The following is an 18,530-nucleotide window of genomic DNA, read 5'->3' as shown; positions in this document are numbered from 1 at the left end:
AACTGCAATTTGAGGAAGTTAGAAACTTTTGGACCAATTCACTTAATGTATTTTAACTCCCAAACCAAAACCACACACATAACACATACCTTATTGCCTATTTCAGCAGCATGAACAAAACTTCTGGGCTGTGCAAGTTGTCTGCTGCTTATTTGGTTGTTTTGTAGCAGTTGATGAGGCTGGACACAAACCACAGTACAATATACAATAATACACTAGAGGAAACTACACTAGAATATACAACAATACACTAGAATATACAACAATACACTAGAATATACTACAGTATACTTGTAACAGTTGATGATGCAGGACACAGGCCCATGGGAGAACAGAGGACATTTAATAAAATAACTTGAACGATAACCAAAGGAAACACTACAAACCAGACAGGACAGAACAACTGACACAGAAGGCATATGCCAAACAAAGACCGACAAGATACACTGGGAAAGGAGGAACTTAAGTAGGAACAGTAATTAGGGAAACAGGTGAGGATGATAAACAACAAAACAAGAGTCCATTATCCAAACGGGGGAGAGAGGGCTTTGGGTCTCAGCGCGGTGCCAGGACGTGATCCAAACGAGGGAGAGAGGGTGTTGGGTCTCAGCGCCGTGCCAGGACGTGATCCAAACGAGGGAGAGAGGGTGTTGGGTCTCAGCGCCGTGCCAGGACGTGATCCAAACGAGGGAGAGAGGGTGTTGGGTCTCAGCGCCGTGCCAGGATGTGATCCAAACGAGGGAGAGAGGGTGTTGCCTTGCTAGGACATGACATGTTTAAGTTCCTGGCAGATGCTGTTACAGATAACAATTACAAACAAGGATATGTTCTGTATGCAATAATAAAGGCTAAAGCAAATACTTAGGGTTTTTCTCAAGGAAGTAAAATATCAAATAAATATCAGGTGGATTTGTCCCAGGGCCCATCATTAATATCTGTCAGCTCCTGCACCTGTTCCAGTCACCATGCCCCTTCTAAGGCTGACTGCTTTCACCTGTAAGTAATGCAACACTTGTTTTATATACTCATAATAATGCATTTAAATTAGATTAGATTCATCTTTATTGTCATTGAACAAGTAAAAGTACAGTACAACGAAATGCAGTTAGCATCTAACTAGAAGTGCAAATAGAAGAGGGCAGAACATTTGCAAGCATTATGTAATGTATGTACAAGTGGGATGAATAGATGTGCAATGAAGGCAAATAGAGTACAAATAGCAATTCTAAATGTGCAATGAGGGCAAATTGAAGGTGCAGGGTAGCAATGCAGGGATAATGCAGGGATAGCATTTCAGTTGCATTTCATGTGCAACTGAAATGCAGGGATAGCAGCAATGAGGTTCCCGGGTAGAAAATATACATGTAAAGACTGAAAACATCCTTATCAGACTTATCAGCACATTATCAGCAATGTAAAAGTCCAGTAGTACAAAGAGAGTAGTGCAACAAGGTCCCTGGGAGGCAGAACTAAGCAGTTGGTCTTGAGGGGCCTTGTTGCACTACTCTCTTAAAACATCTTAGAAACATATTTGAAAATGTATTTATTTGTATGTGAAAGTCATAATCTACAGATCTAGTATAATATTCAACATTTTACAAAGGCTACGGCTGCTGATAAAAGACTATGTATTACATAAGAGACTATGTACTATGTAAGAGACTATGTACTATATAAGAGACTATGTACTACATAAGAGACTATGTACTATGTAAGAGAGTATGAACTATATAAGAGACTATGTACTATGTAAGAGACTATGTACTATATAAGACACTATGTACTATATAAGAGACAGTACTATGTAAGGGACTATGTACTACATAAGGGACCATGTACTATATAAATAATGATGTACTATGTAAGAGACTATGCACTATATTAGAGACTGTGTACTACATAAGAGAATGTGTACTACATAAGGGACTATGTACAGTACTATATAAGAGACAATGTACTACATAAGGGACTATGTACAGTACTATATAAGAGACTATGTACTATATAAGGGACTATGTACAGTACTATATAAGAGACTATGTACTATATAAGAGACTGTGTACTACATAAGAGACTATGTACTACATAAGGGACTATGTACAGTACTACATAAGAGACTATGTACTACATAAGGGACTATGTACAGTACTACATAAGAGACTATGTACTACATAAGGGACTATGTACAGTACTATATAAGAGACTATGTACTATATAAGAGACTGTGTACTACATAAGAGACTATGTACTACATAAGGGACTGTGTACTACATAAGGGACTATGTACAGTACTACATAAGAGACTATGTACTACACAAGGGACTATGTACAGTATTAAATAAGAGACTATATATTACATAAGGGACTAAGTAGAGTACTATATAAGAAACTATGTACTACATAAGGAACAATGTAAGAAATGTGCAGTCATTTCTAAATGGTTCATCAGTCTGTTCTTTAAACGTATTAATTTTATAATTAAAAATTCAAAGTGCTGGAATACTGATCCCCACCCAAAAATATTTTCACTGTTTCACACATATACTTCTGGAGTTCCCAGTATACACATACACACACACACACACACACACAAACACACACATGTATAAACACATACACAGACACATGCTTAACAACTATTCCTCAAGTCAGAGGTGGTTTGCTGAAAAGCCCTTGGCAGTATTGTCAATGTACCTTTTACCTGCAGTTTTCCTGAAATACACAGTAAATCCTGCAGAAAAACATTAAAAGCGAATTTACTTATTACTTATTTATTTATTTATTGGATAGTCATACTATTATATTATTACCTTTAATGATAGAGCATAAACCCGTATGTAAAGTCATTTTAAGAAGATATACTTTTTTCCATTTATTGAATTTGAATATCAAAAACATATTTCAATTGGAGCTGACCCCACCCTGAGAAGGCTGCAGATGATCTGTGATGTTGTGTTTTTCAATTGGAACTGACCCCACCCTGAGAAGGCTGCAGATGATCTGTGATGTTGTGTTTTTCAATTGGAACTGACCCCACCCTGAGAAGGCTGTAGATGACCTGTGATGTTGTTTTTTTTCAGTTCTGGCTTGCTGTACACTACCAAGTGAAGGTATTGTGTGAATGCTTGTCTACAGTATCCGTCCATGTGTTTCTGTCTGTTTGTATCTGTCTGTGTGTCTCTCTGTGTGTGTCTGTCTGTGTGTGTGTGTGTGTCTGTATGTGTCTGTCTGTATGTGTGTGTCTGTTTGTATCTGTCTGTGTGTGTCTCTCTGTGTGTGTCTGTCTGTGTGTGTGTGTCTGTGTGTGTCTGTCTGTGTGGATCTGTCTGTGTGTGTCTGTCTGTGTTGATCTGTCTGTGTGTGTCTCTCTGTGTGTGTCTGTTTGTGTGTGTCTGTATGTGTCTGTCTGTATGTGTGTGTCTGTTTGTATCTGTCTGTGTGTCTCTCTGTGTGTGTCTGTCTGTGTGTGTGTGTCTGTGTGTGTCTGTCTGTATGTGTCTGTCTGTATGTGTGTGTCTGTTTGTATCTGTCTGTGTGTCTCTCTGTGTGTGTCTGTCTGTGTGTGTGTGTCTGTGTGTGTCTGTCTGTATGTGTCTGTCTGTGTGTGTCTGTCTGTATGTGTCTGTCTGTATGTGTCTCTCTGTATGTGTCTGTCTGTATGTGTCTGTCTGTGTGTCTCTCTGTGTGTGTCTGTCTGTGTGTGTGTGTCTGTATGTGTCTGTCTGTGTGTGTCTGTCTGTGTGTGTCTGTTCATTAGGGGTGAAACGGTACATGTATTTGTAATGAACCGTTCAGTACAGGGTCTACGGTGCGAACCGAACAATACATTAATCATATATAATGGCTAGGAAAATATATATTACATTGTAAAAAAAAACATTATTGCTTAAACAAACGGCATATAAATTAACATGGGGAAAATATCCACATGGTAATTATGTTGTATAAAAATAAAAAAATAAAGTAGTTTCGTCTCGTATGTGCTCCGCTCATTAATTATTTCACTCCAACATGAACGGAGCCCAGAGACTGTCATAGCAGCCGTTAGCTAAATACAACGAGGGGTGGATAAAACTTATTCAACATTTAGTCTCTGCTCATTGACGATAGCCTATTCGAGTGTCAATACGAGTAACATGACTCCTCATTTACCGTAATTCACGTATATAACCCGCACCGTGTATAAACTAGACCATTAATTTTATAGCTTTGTGTGTTTACAAACCCAAGTATTAACAGCTTTACAAATTTAAAAACTGCATTTATAAACTTCATTAATAAACCGCATTTGCCCGCTGAATTATGACTGGTACATACATTGTATATTATTATTAAACATCTGTCATAGGGCGCTGTATTATATCATATTTGCATTATTTCATATTTGCTACATGAGTTTCTGAGACCTCTACGTCGCCAAGCAGTCATCTGTGAAAACATTCGTCGTGAAAACAGTCGTAAAAATTATTCTGTTGGCAGCACCCAAGTATTAACCGCTGTGGTTGAAAAGGTTTTCAAATCCGTGTGTAAGCCGTGGCTTATTAACAGGAAATTACATTATTTATTGTTACATGGAAAATAGAAAATATATTTTCTCAGGTAGGGTAACTTGGGGGAAAACACCCCCCTTAAGGGAAATCTGTAATTTCTGACTCAATAAAGCAATGTTTTGTCAGACTGTTATATGAATATATTGACTATAGTCAGACAAATACATTTAGAAAAAAATATTGGGCAGAATATTTCTTTTTAATTGCAACTTAATCAAATGCCAAACTATGCAAATGGGGCATTTTACCAAACTTGTGGGCAAAATGCCCCTCCCTATAGGGTAAAATGCCCCGTTTTCTTTATTAACCCCAATCAAGATTTATTCCATATTTTGTTGTCAAAATCATTCTATCAATGTAATTAATGCCACTGAAAATAATTAAATCATGATAGCAGTATTTAAGTGAGTTAACAAAACCAATTTGAACCATCATATTGCACATTCCAATATCCAAAAGCAGAAAGCTGTATAACATTTATTACTAACTAATAAATATAATTCAGCTTTCAACATTTTCAAATAACTTTTTATGACTATTTTTAAATATGTTTTGTTAACTGTGTGAAAGTATTAAGTTAAAAACACCAAATCAATAATTTTGAGCAATTCATTCTATCAGGACCAATTGATAGGCCTATTATATTAGATGTTATTACATGCTGAGTAAACTAGCTATTCAACTAAAAACTACTTACATCAGGCAAAATCTTGACATTTTGTTATATTTCAGAATTCTTTGTTAGAATTTTATATTTTACCAATATATTCTCTGGGTAAAATATAGCCCCAAACATGATCACCACAAAAAACATAATAATAATAATAATAAACTAAATACAAATGACATTTTTCTCAGGCATTCATTTTTCTGATGTTTTGAAACCGAACCGTGACACCACTGTACCGTATCGTGGAGTTTGGTGAACCGCTTCGCCCCTACTCTCCATGTGTGTCTGTCCATTAAGAAAGTATTCAGACCCTTACTTTTTTACAGATTTTGTGACATATTCTAAAATAAATAACATTTTATTATTTCCCTCATCAATCTATACACGATACGCCATAATGACCAAGCAAAAACAGGGTTTAGAAATGCTTGCAAATGTAATGTAAAAACACAGGCGTGGCTTACGTCTGGTCACTATATCATATCACACATGTTTTTTGCTCTGACATGCATTGAGGTAGCTTATATATCATGTGTGCCTTCAAAATCATGTCACGGGTGGACTCCAAGTTGTAGAGACATCTCAAGGATGATCAATGGACTATAGTTGCAAATGGCTTGAATACTCACTTAAATATCATATTTCTGATTATGACTTTTTTAATATATAGTTGCAAACATTTCTAAACCCTGTTTGTGCTTGGTCATTATCGGGTGTTGTGTGAAGATTAACATAGAAGGAAATCAATGTAATCAATGTAATCAATGTGGAAATAGAAAGGGATGAACACTTTCCGAATGAACATTGTGCTGTCAGATTAACGATGTCTTTAATTTCAAAACGTCATTTTGTTGTAATATACATTTTCTTACACAGCAACTAGAGTGGTCACCTGTGACAACGGAGATTACGTCCAGTCCCTGATCTGTGGTACGACCGAATCCCATTCATCCTGGTGGAACCTATTCTTCAGGTTTTACTATCTTTGTGGGGACATGTGGTTAGAACATAAACACAGATCTGGGTCACACACACACACAAACACACTCAATTCTCCTGATAGTCTTTCCATAGCTCACACTGTTTCTCCTGCCCACTAGAGTCTGGATTGATCTTCATAAAGAGAGCTCTGTACGGTAGGAGAGATGGAACGACGTGTAGCGAAGGAAGGCCAGCCAACCAGTTGACCAACACACAGTGTTCCCAGAAAAACACCCTGGAGGTCTATTCAGAGAGGTATACATGGAAACACACACAATTTAAAAATATTACGAACCCACATATCAATTGTATACAGTTATGCTCAAAGGTTTGCATACCCCTGGAGAACTGGCAATATATGTACCATTTGTAAAGAAAACATGAATGAGTTGGCAAAACACATATTTTATTTCTTATGGGATTCACATTCAACTCTAGGGTATAGCAGAATGGCACAATCATAAAACAAAACATGGCAACAAAGAAAAAATTAACTGACCCCTGTTCAAAAGTCTGCATACCCTTAGTTCTTAATACTGTGTATTGCCCCCTTTAGCATCAATGACAGTCTTTTGTAATGAGGCCTCGATTTCTTGCAGGTGGAATAGCTGCAAAATTGTCTTGGCAAAATGCCTCCAGGTCATGCAAAGTCTTTGGTTGTCTTGCATGAACCGCATGTTGGAGATCTCCCCAGAGTGGCTGGATGATATTAAGGTCAGGAGACTGTGATGGCCACTCCAGAACCTTCACCTTTTTCTGCTGTAACCGCTGGAGGGTCAACTTGGCCTTGTGCTTAGGGTCTTTGTCATACTGGAAAGTCCAAGAGCGTCTCATGCGCAGCTTTCATATAAAAGAATGCAAATTGTATGCCAGTATTTTCTGATAACATGCTGCATTCATCTTGCCATCAATTTTCACAAGATTCCCTGTGCTTTTAATGCTCACACACCCCCAAAACATCAGTGAGCCACCACCATGCTTCACAGTGGGGATGGTATTCTGTTCACTATAGGCCTTGTTGATCCCTCTCCAAACATAATGCTTATGGTTGTGACCATAAAGTTCTATTTTGGTCTCGTTACTCCAAATTACAGTGAGCCAGAAGCTGTGAGGCGTTTCAAGGTGTTGTTGGGCATATTGTAACCATGCTTTTTTGTGGCATTGGCGCAGTATAGGCTTCATTTTGGCAACTCGACAATTCAGCTCATTTTCATTCAAGTATCGTTGTATTGTGCTCCTTGAAACAACCACACTGTCTTTTTCCAGAGCAGCCTGTATTTCCTCTGAGGTTACCTGTGGGTTTTTCTTTGTATCCCGAACAATTCTTCTGTCAGTTTTGTCTGAAATCTTTCTTGGTCCACCTGACCTTGGCTTGGTATCAAGAGATCCCCTAATTTTCCACAACCTAATAAGTGATTGAACAGTACTGAATGGCATTTGCAAGGCTTTGGTTATCCTTTTCCATCTTTATAAAATTTCATTACCTTCTTATGCAGGTCTTTTGACAGTTCTTTTATGCTCGCCATTGGCTCAGAATCTAGCCTGATCAGTGCCTCCATGTGAGAGCTAACAATCTCATTGACTATTTATACACAGACACTAATTGCAATTTAAAAAGTTCACCTTTAATTTCCATTTTCCCCTGTGTGTGTCACCTTGTGTGTCACACACATGCTGCATAATATGTCTTATTGTTGTGGGTGGGCCTGTGTAACTAAGGGCTTATTTACACTACGAGAGAGAGAGTAAAACAATTTTTTATTTATTTGGCGATGTTTGAGACTTATTTACATGGGAATGTTTGAGACCATGCAGGGTCGTGGATTCAATCAATGGAAAACCAAGCAATATGGGTGCGCACTGCACAGTAACTTGTTACTTGCTTGACCATTGATGCACTGCCAATGTTCCCTTCACAGTACATTATTCTATTTGGGTGAACCAACCTTTTAAAGCCAATGTTCAAGTGGAAATTCAAAACCCATCTGACCTTCTGATAACCCTCAGGTGCAACGGACTGCAGGTGTGTGGGGTCAACACTCAAGTCTTCAGGACTTCTGATCCCTGTTACGGAACCTTCAAATACCTGGACACCACCTACACCTGCACCCCAGCAGGTTAGTCTGTGTGTATGTGGCTTTGTGTCTGTCTGTCTGTGTGCGTATGGGTATGGGTGTGGGTGTGTGTGTGTCTGTGGGTGTGTTAAATGTACTAAATATACAGTTAAATATATTGTGAGAACAAACACAATACTTACACCAAATGCATTTAAAAGTTCAGGTAAACAACAGCATAAACTTTCCTGTAAAGTTGTGATGTAAAATAAAACAATTACATCTATGTTACTATAAATAATAAAAAAGTTAAAACAATTGTTGAGAGACCAGTGCATACGAAGAAATAAATACCAATAGAACGTTGAGATTAATTGATAAAGAAAACATTGTAATAAAAAAATATTTAAAACCAAGTTGATGTACGTTAAGAATTTTAAAAGTGTGCAATAGCCTCTGTTTGCTAAAAAACAGATTCAAAATTGAAATTTTTCTCAAATGTGAAAAGGAATATTTGGAAATATTTCTGATATAGTCCTCAAAACTGAGGTTGGAATCTACAATCATAGCTACATTTTTGAATTTGAGTTTCAAAAGTCTAGCAATCACAAAATTGTTTCTAGTTTTGGGTCTTTTTGGGTCACCTAACCAAAATCTCAGTTTTGTTTCGTTGGAAGAACTTTCCTGCCATTCATATACTGTCTTTATATTGGTTATGCATTCAATCAAAGTGTAACTAGAGCTAAAATCATCAGGGGATATAGAGTTATGCAGATCCATCGTCAGCATAGCTGTTTAAAGTGAGTACCATGTGAATACCTTTCTAATGATGCTGCCATGAGTTATTATTGAACTTTAAAGGCCCCAAAATATAACCTTGAGGGACCCCGCACAGGATCTCGACTGTCTTTCAGAGCAACACAAGTCTCGGCCAGTTAGATTAGCCCTGAACTAGTTCAACACTAAATCTGAGAGGTGGTCTGTCAAGAACAACTTCATATTCTATTGAATCAAAAGATAGACTTAAATACATTAATACAAGGATACACATTTTTTACAATCTTAATGAGCACTGTCTCTGTACTATGCTAATCCCGAACATGGTTAAAATAATAATTGTAAGAGCTCTCGGCAAGAATAAGATGCAGAGTCTTTAATGATGCTCCACGGTTTATTTTGCTTCATCACTTCAATTACTAATTCATGCACCATGAAAACTATAGAAAATATATTAAAAAAAAGAATATAAATATCTTATAACATGTATTTATAGCTTCACAAAATGAACTCATTATATGCTATGACAAAAAAGTTAATTAACATAACTATTTGAAACACAATTTGGCTACTTCCATACCTCACTCTGCTCACCAAGGGTGTTAAAATCAAGAACATGAGAGATGATGTTCCATTTTTATCTTGAGATAAGTTGCTTATAAGTTTCCTTAGCCTTATTATCTTGCTACCGGCACAACTGCTGAAAGCACCATGGAAAACGGCAGGTCATAAAAACGTAAAAAAGGACAGTTTACAAAGGGAACGTAACAATGAAAGAACAATAAAGAGCTTTCAAGTAAATCCCCTTTTATAGCGTAAGTTGGCAGTCATTTACAATAACAATAAGTAAACACTGAAGTACTACAAATTTTTTGTAGATTGCAAGAAATTGTTTTAGCACACAGACTACAGTTTCTTCCTGATCTGACAGTGTTCCCTTTGTTTGCCTTTAAAAAATGTATTATAAAACGTCCACAAAATAAGACATTTTCACTGCAATTTGTTTAGGGTTACGGGAGTTTGTTGGTCTCACTCATAATATATTAATATTAACATAATTTGAGTAGTTCACTACTCAGTTTAGTACTCATATAAGTAATATTAACTCAAATCAGGCACTGTGTCTGCCCAGCTGTGGTCAGTATTGTGTAACTGTGTTTCTTTGTCCTGGCAGCACGCAGCATAACATGTGAAGGCTCTGATGCTCACATACAATGTGGTAAGTCTCTTCATGTGCTGTAGTCTACTATATTGCAGTACTACTTATACAACTTATGCTCTACTACAATGTGGTAATTATCTTAATGCTCTACTACAATGTGGTAAGCCTCTCAATGCACAACTATAATGTAGTAAGTCTCTTAATTCTCTACTACAATGTGGTAATTATCTTAATGCTGTACTATAATGTGGTAAGCCTCTCAATGCGCTACTATAATGTAGTAAGTCTCTTAATACTTAATTACAATGTGATAAGCCCATTAAGGCTCTACTATAATGTGGTAAGCCTCTTAATGCTCCTCTACAATGTGGTAAGTCTTTTAATGCTCTGCTACTATCTGGTAAGTCTATTTGTGCTCCACTATAATGTAACCGCTCAGCTACTGTGCTTTGAAAGAAGTCATACAAAAATGATGCTGGGCATCAAGTTTCATTGCATTTTGTTGTCACTAAAATGTCTAATGTATTTTCTTCCTCTTTCTTCTCTGCCTCCTTTTTGTTCTCCACCTCCTCATCCAATCCTTTTGTCTCATGTTCTTCCTCCTCCTTCTTCTCCTCCTGTTTCTCTGGCTCCTGTTTCCCAGAAAAAGGTAATATCCACATCCTGAATGCCAACTATGGTCGCCGTGACTCCCTATCCTGTTCCTTTCAACACCCGGCTGACCAGCTGACCAACACCAACTGCCTCAGCCAATCCATCAGCACCAATAAGGTGGCAGAGAGGTACTGAAACCTGGTTTATGACTTTAGTGGTTATTTACTCTGTAGTATTTATCTCTACCAGAGAGGTACTGAAACCTGGTTTATGACTTTAGTGGTTATTTACTCCGTAGTATTAATCTCTACCACAGAGGTACTGAAACCTGGTTTATGACTTTAGTGGTTATTTACTCTGTAGTATTTATCTCTACCAGAGAGGTACTGAAACCTGGTTTATGACTTTAGTGGTTATTTACTCCGTAGTATTAATCTCTACCACAGAGGTACTGAAACCTGGTTTATGACTTTAGTGGTTATTCACTCTGTATGTTCGCCATTGGTCAGTTTGTCGCTAGTTGTCATGTATAGGTATGACGTCATTAAGTTGAGTGTACTAATGGAAGAAGAAGAGTAAACTAACGTTCAAACTTTATTTCAGAGTCTGTGTGATTTAATTTATTATCTTTTGTCAAGATATAACACTATGTTCAAGCGGTTCAAGCATAGATATAGAAAACAAATGTTTTTCACATTTTGTGATTATGAAAGCGAAAAAACATAATTTTCTAATTGATCTTACATTAGAAAAGTTAGGACCTCTTGTGTATTGTGTCCAAGTGATAATAGTTCCAGTTTTTCTGCTCGTTTTATTCGCTGGCAAAAATCGTCTGATACTTTACTAAGGGGATTGCTGATGTTTGACTGGAGGAGGGCTGACAATTGACAACGGTAGGACTGATGATTTACAAGGGGAGGACTGATGATTGACAAGGGGAGGTTCATAGTTTTTCCCAGGAGGTGGGCTCATGTCCCCCCTGTCCACCCCAGGATTTCTGCCTATGCAAGAAAATAGCATAACAAAAATAGACAACAATAATATTGACTGAGATTAATAATATAGCTGATGAGTGATTTAAAATGTATTTTTAAATAACATGTTATTAGTTCGGGGTTATGTTAAGAATAAATATACTGCTTGCATATTTTGGTTGATATTAGGGAAGACATTGTAGGGTGCATTAGCCACTCAAGAGGACATGGACAATAGGGCAGATTTAACACTGTAATAGTTGTCTTTTTCAAGTGTGTAGCCATATTATATAAAGTATTTCACAGAGGGGTGTCTGGTAGAGTGGGGTACAACCTTTGCCTAATTTTGAGCCAGGAAAACCCATGTACAGTAGGAAGAATTTGATACACTGCTGATTTTGCAGATTTTCCCACTTACAGCATGTAGAAGTCTGTAATTTTTATCATAGGTACTCTTCAACTGTGTGACGGAATCTAAAAAAAAATCCAGAAAATCACATTGTATGATTTGTAAGTAATTCATTTGCATTTTATTGCATGATATAAGTATTTGATACATCAGAAAAGCAGAACTTAATATTTGGTACAGAAACCTTTGTTTGTAATTACAGAGATCACATGTTTTCTGTAGTTTTTGAACAGGTTTGCACACACTGCAGCAAGGATTTTGACCCACTCCTCCATACAGACCTTCTCCAGATCCTTCAGGTTTCAGGGCTGTCGCTGGGCAATACGGACTTTCAGCTCCCTCCAAAGATTTTCTATTGAGTTCAGGTCTGGAGACTGGCTAGGCCACTCAAGGACCTTGAGTTGCTTCTTACGGAGCCACTCCATAGTTGCCCTGGTTGTGCGTTTCGGGTCGTCGACATGCTGGAAGACCCAGCCACAACCCATCTTCAATGCTCTTACTGAGGGAAGGAGGTTGTTGGCCAAGATCTTGCGATACATTGCAGAAAAGCATCCCCAAAGAATGATGTTTCCACTTCCATGCTTCACGGTTGGGATGGTGTTCTTGGGGTTGTACTCATCCTTCTTCTTCCTCCAAACACGGTGAGTGGGATTTAGACCAAAAAGCTCAATTTTTGTCTCATCAGACCACATGACCTTCTCCCATTCCACCTCTGGATCATCCAGATGGTCATTGGCAAACTTCAGACGGGCCTGGACATGTGCTGGCTTGAGCAGGGGGATCTTGCATGTGCTGCAGGATTTTAATCCATGACGGCGTAGTGTGTTACTAATGGTTTTCTTTGAGACTGTGGTCCCAGCTCTCTTCAGGTCATTGACCAGGTCCTGCCGTGTAGTTCTGGGCTGATCACTCACCTTCCTCATGATCATTGATGCCCCACGAGGTGAGATCTTGCATGGAGCCCCAGACCGAGGGAGATTGACCGTCATCTTGAACTTCTTTCATTTTTTAATAATTGCACCAACAGTTGTTGCCATCTCACCAAGCTGCTTGCCTATTGTTCTGTAGCCCATCCCAGCCTTGTGCAGGTCTACAATTTTATCCCTGATGTCCTTACACAGCTCTCTGGTCTTGGCCATTGTGGAGAGGTTGGAGTCTGTTTGATTGTGTGGAAAGGTGTCTTTTATACAGGTAACAAGTTCAAACAGGTGCAGTTAATACAGGTAATGAGTGGAGAACAGGAGGGCTTCTTAAAGAAAACAGGTCTGTGAGAGCCGGAATCCTTACTGGTTGGTAGGTGATCAAATACTTATGTCATGCAATAAAAGGCAAACTAATTATTTAAACATCATACAATGTGATTTTCTAGATTTTATTTTTATTCCGTCACTCACAGTTGAAGTGTACCCATGATAACAATTACAGACCTCTACATACTTTGTAAGTAGGAAAACCTGCTAAATTAGCAGTGTACCAAATACTTGTTCTCCCCACTGTATGTATGTATGTATGTATGTATGTATGTATGCATACACACACACACACACACACACTCCTGGAGTTTGCTAAATGACATTGGCACGTGGATTAGAGTAGTTGCTTCAGTCAAATGATACAGCTACATACAGAATACAGCTCTCTCAGAAATGTGTGTGTGTGTGTGTGTACTGTGGGGCAAAAAAGTATTTAGTCAGCCACCAATTGTGCAGGTTCTCCCACTTAAAAAGATGAGAGAGGCCTGTAATTTTCATCATAGGTACACTTCAAATATGAGAGACAAAATGAGAAAAAAATATCAAGAAAATCACATTGTAGGATTTTTTATGAATTCATTGGTAAATTCCTCGGTAAAATAAGTATTTGGTCACCTACAAACAAGCAAGATTTTTGGCTCTCACAGACCTGTAACTTCTTAAGAGGCTCCTCTATCCTCCAATCATTACCTGTATTAATGGCACATGTTTGAACTTGTTATCAGTATAAAAGACACCTGTCCACAACCTCAAACAGTCACACTCAAACTCCACTATGGCCAAGACCAAAGAGCTGTCAAAGGACACCAGAAACTATATTGTAGACCTGCACCAGGCTGGGAAGACTGAATCTGCAATAGGTAAGCAGCTTGGTGTGAAGAAATCAACTGTGGGAGTAATTATAAGAAAATGGAAGACATACAAGACCACTGATAATCTCCCTCGATCCGGGGCTCCACGCAAGATCTCACCCCGTGGGATCAAAATGATCACAAGAACAGTGAGCAGAAATCCCAGAACCACACGGGGGGACCTAGTGAATGACCTGCAGAGAGCTGGGACCAAAGTAACAAAGGCTACCATCAGTAACACACTACGCCGCCAGGGACTCAAATTCTGCAGTGCCAGACGTGTCCCCCTGCTTAAGCCAGTACATGTCCAGGCCCATCTGAGGTTTGCTAGAGAGCATTTGGATGGTCCAGAAGAGGATTGCGAGAATGTCATATGGTCAGATGAAACCAAAATAGAACCTTTTGGTAAAAACTCAACTCGTGTTTGGAGGAGAAAGAATACTGAGTTGCATCATACCTACTGTGAAGCATGGGGGTAGAAACATCATGCTTTGGGGCTGTTTGTCTGCAAAGGGACCAGGACGACTGATCCGTGTAAAGGAAAGAATGAATGGGGCAATGCATCTTGAGATTTTGAGTGAAAACCTCCTTCCATCAGCAAGGGTTTTGAAGATGAAACGTGGCTGGGTCTTTCAGCATGACAATGATCCCAAACACACAGCCCGGGCAACGAAGGAGTGGCTTCGTAAGAAGCATTTCAAGGTCCTGGAGTGGCCTAGCCAGTCAACAGATCTCAACCCCATGAGAGTCCCTGTTGCCCTGCGACAGCCCCAAAACATCACTGCTCTAGATGAGATCTGCATGGAGGAATGGGCCAAAATACCAGCAACAGTGTGTGAAAACCTTGTGAAGACTTACAGAAAACCTTTGACCTCTGTCATCGCCAACAAAGGGTATATAACATAGTATTGAGATTAACTTTTGTTATTGACCAAATACTTATTTTCCACCATAATTTACCAATACATTTATTTTCTCATTTTGTCTCTCATAGCTGAAGTGTACCTATGATGAAAATTACAGGCCTCTCTCATATTTTTAAGTGGGAGAACTTGCACAATTGGTGGCTGACTAAATACCTTTTTGCCCCACTGTGTATATATATATACATACACATATTTTACAACTGTAATTTCCTTGCAATGACAGTGACACTTTGAGCTACGTTCCTACAACTCCCATGAGCACTACCTGCATACAGTATTTATTTTTTTAAATATTTTTTTATTCTGCATACAGTGTTTGATTATGTTACATTTCTGTTAGGCCTATTGACTTGCGTGCCAGTGACCGAAAGAGTGAACAAGACAGGCTAAGATGTAGCACACCATAGTCAGATTTAATCAAATAAAATGGCATTTCCAACAATAAAAAGTTGGTGACTAGTGAAAATGCTGATTGGCTAGTAACTTTGGAAAACCACTAGCCACAGTGGCTGGTGAGCAAAAAAGTTAATGTCAAGCACTGCCAGGGACCCTTCACATCCATGCCACAATCTGTTTGCCCTCATCCAATCAGGCAGGCGGTACAGGTTCAGGAACAGTTTCTTTCCATCTGCTGTAACCCTGCTGAACCCTCTGTGACTTCCCATCATTAACTATGCCCACCCTTTGGACTACTGGACTAGTCTGATAAGATGTTTCAGTCCACGTGTCATTGCTGCTATCCCTGTACTCCATTTGCACATGCCGACTTGCACCTCAACCCTGCCCTCACTGCACATTGCACATGTACAACTGCATATTCAGTTGTTACCCACACATCTACCGCAGGAACTTCATTGCTACTATATCTGCATTTAAGTTGCACATGCCTTGATTGCAAATTCAGAATGCCATTGAGAATTGCCACAACTATTTATCTCACTTGTACAAACATACACTTGTACTTGTATATTTTTCTGCACTCCACTATTTGCACTTCTGGTTAGACACAAACTGCATTTCATGGTACTGTACTTGTACTGCTCAATGACAATTAAGTTTAATCTAATCTCATCTAAATACATCAATGGGCGTAACGTAATATTCAGGAACCCAGGTTTATGACTTTAGGGTATATTCATTCTGTAGTATTAACCTGTAATGGTCTTACACATAGGTGCAACAGGAGGAGAGGATGTGTTGTCCAGGTATCCAACTCTGTCTTTGGAGAGCCCTGTGGTGGAACCTATAAGTACCTGGATGTGGCTTACATCTGTGTTTAAAGGTTAGTCAAAGACACACCTGTTTTTGAAGATGGCTTACTGACAGACCTGTTTAAGGTCACAGACACTTACCCCCGGTTTTTAATGGTGAGTCACAGACACTTACCCCCGGTGTTTAATGGTGTGCTAATACTGTATTGTGAATAATATTGTGTTTAAAACACTATTTTGTTGCCTGTAATACATTGTTGTTGTCTATAATACATTGTTGTTTATAATACTGTGTTGTTGTCTATAATACTGTGTTGTTGTCTATAATACCATGTTGTTGTCTATAATACTGTGTTGTTGTCTATAATACTGTGTTGTTGTCTATAATACCATGTTGTTGTCTATAATACTGTGTTGTTGTCTAAAATACTGTGTTGTTGTCTATAATACCATGTTGTTGTCTATAATACTGTGTTTTTGTCTATAATACCATGTTGATGTCTATAATACTGTGTTGTTGTCTATAATACCATGTTGTTGTCTATAATACTGTGTTGTTGTCTATAATACTGTGTTGTTGTCTATAATACCATGTTGTTGTCTATAATACTGTGTTGTTGTCTAAAATACCATGTTGTTGTCTATAATACTGTGTTTTTGTCTATAATACCATGTTGATGTCTATAATACTGTGTTGTTGTCTATAATACCTTGTTGTTGTCTATAATACCATTTTGTTGTCTATAATACTGTGTTGTTGTCTATAATACCTTGTTGTTGTCTATAATACCATGTTGTTGTCTATAATACCATGTTGTTGTCTATAATACTGTGTTGTTGTCTAAAATACTGTGTTGTTGTCTATAATACCATGTTGTTGTCTATAATACTGTGTTTTTGTCTATAATACCATGTTGATGTCTATAATACTGTGTTGTTGTCTATAATACCATGTTGTTGTCTATAATACTGTGTTGTTGTCTATAATACTGTGTTGTTGTCTATAATACCATGTTGTTGTCTATAATACTGTGTTGTTGTCTAAAATACCATGTTGTTGTCTATAATACTGTGTTTTTGTCTATAATACCATGTTGATGTCTATAATACTGTGTTGTTGTCTATAATACCTTGTTGTTGTCTATAATACCATTTTGTTGTCTATAATACTGTGTTGTTGTCTATAATACCTTGTTGTTGTCTATAATACCATGTTGTTGTCTATAATACTGTGTTGTGGTCTATAATACTGTGTTTTTGTCTATAATACCATGTTGATGTCTATAATACTGTGTTGTTGTCTATAATACTGTGTTGTTGTCTATAATACCATGTTGTTGTCTATAATACCTGTGGTTGTCTATAATACTGTGTTGTTGTCTATAATACCGTGTTGTTGTCTATAATACCGTGTTGTTGTCTATAATACTGTGTTGTTGTCTATAATACCGTGTTGTTGTCTATAATACTGTGTTGTTGTCTATAACACTGTGTTGTTGTCTATAATACCATGTTGTTGTCTATAATACTGTGTTGTTGTCTATAACACTGTGTTGTTGTCTATAATACCATGTTGTACTCTATAATACCATGTTGTTGTCTACAGTACAGTGTTGTTGTCTATAATACCATGTTGTTGTCTATAATACTGTGTTGTAGTCTATAATACCATGTTGTTGTCTACAGTACAGTGTTGTTGTCTATAATGCCATGCTGCCTATTATGAGTTGTTGTCAATAATACTGTGTTCTCTATAATACTGTAGGGTTGGCTGTAGTACTGTGTTATCAATAATACTGTTTTGCTGCCTATAATATGATGGTGTTGTTTATAATACTATACTTTATTGACTTTATTGCAGTTGATACTGTGTTACTGTCTAAGATAGAGTTATTGTCTATAACTTTGTGTTGTTTGTGATCATGTGACTGTTTTTGTCTTACAGATCTTCAGAAGTACCTAAATAATAGAGACTCATGGGTAATTATCTTTTCATCAGAGGGTTGTCTTCTGTCCTGTCATCTGTGAATGTTTCCGTGCAATGTCCTTGTTTATGAAACTCTTTTTTTGTTACTGTTCTACATAATAATTGGGTAATATGACCACTACCACGACCAC

At 37.9% G+C, this 18,530-nt stretch overlaps 1 protein-coding gene across 1 annotated transcript; it reads left to right on the top strand.

Moving 5' to 3' along the window:
- The first annotated feature begins 918 nt into the window (after window positions 1-918).
- Window positions 919-18,436, top strand: LOC105013514 (L-rhamnose-binding lectin CSL2). The gene is made up of 9 exons (XM_034295686.1): window positions 919-996; window positions 3,081-3,110; window positions 6,097-6,150; window positions 6,321-6,456; window positions 8,209-8,318; window positions 10,207-10,251; window positions 10,838-10,976; window positions 16,376-16,483; window positions 18,358-18,436. The coding sequence occupies exons 1-8, from the start codon at window positions 966-968 to the stop codon at window positions 16,479-16,481; spliced, it is 651 nt and encodes a 216-aa protein (XP_034151577.1). The 5' UTR covers window positions 919-965; the 3' UTR covers window positions 16,482-16,483; window positions 18,358-18,436.
- Window positions 18,437-18,530: the final 94 nt, after the last annotated feature.

This window comes from Esox lucius, chromosome 12 (genome assembly GCF_011004845.1).
Source record: "Esox lucius isolate fEsoLuc1 chromosome 12, fEsoLuc1.pri, whole genome shotgun sequence".
In the NCBI taxonomy this organism is placed as follows: Eukaryota; Metazoa; Chordata; class Actinopteri; order Esociformes; family Esocidae; genus Esox; species Esox lucius.
The sequence above is the reverse complement of the archived record's forward strand: the minus strand, read 5'-3'. Positions and strand labels throughout refer to the sequence as shown.

What these genes read in the sequence shown, in the direction of transcription:
- LOC105013514 (XM_034295686.1), top strand. Translation starts at nt 966, where the DNA reads ATGCCCCTTCTAAGGCTGACTGCTTTCACCT. An exon ending in CTGTACACTACCAAGTGAAG is followed by an intron (nt 3,111 to 6,096) that starts GTATTGTGTGAA and finishes TTTCTTACACAG; the next exon opens with CAACTAGAGTGGTCACCTGT. An exon ending in CTGGAGGTCTATTCAGAGAG is followed by an intron (nt 6,457 to 8,208) that starts GTATACATGGAA and finishes GATAACCCTCAG; the next exon opens with GTGCAACGGACTGCAGGTGT.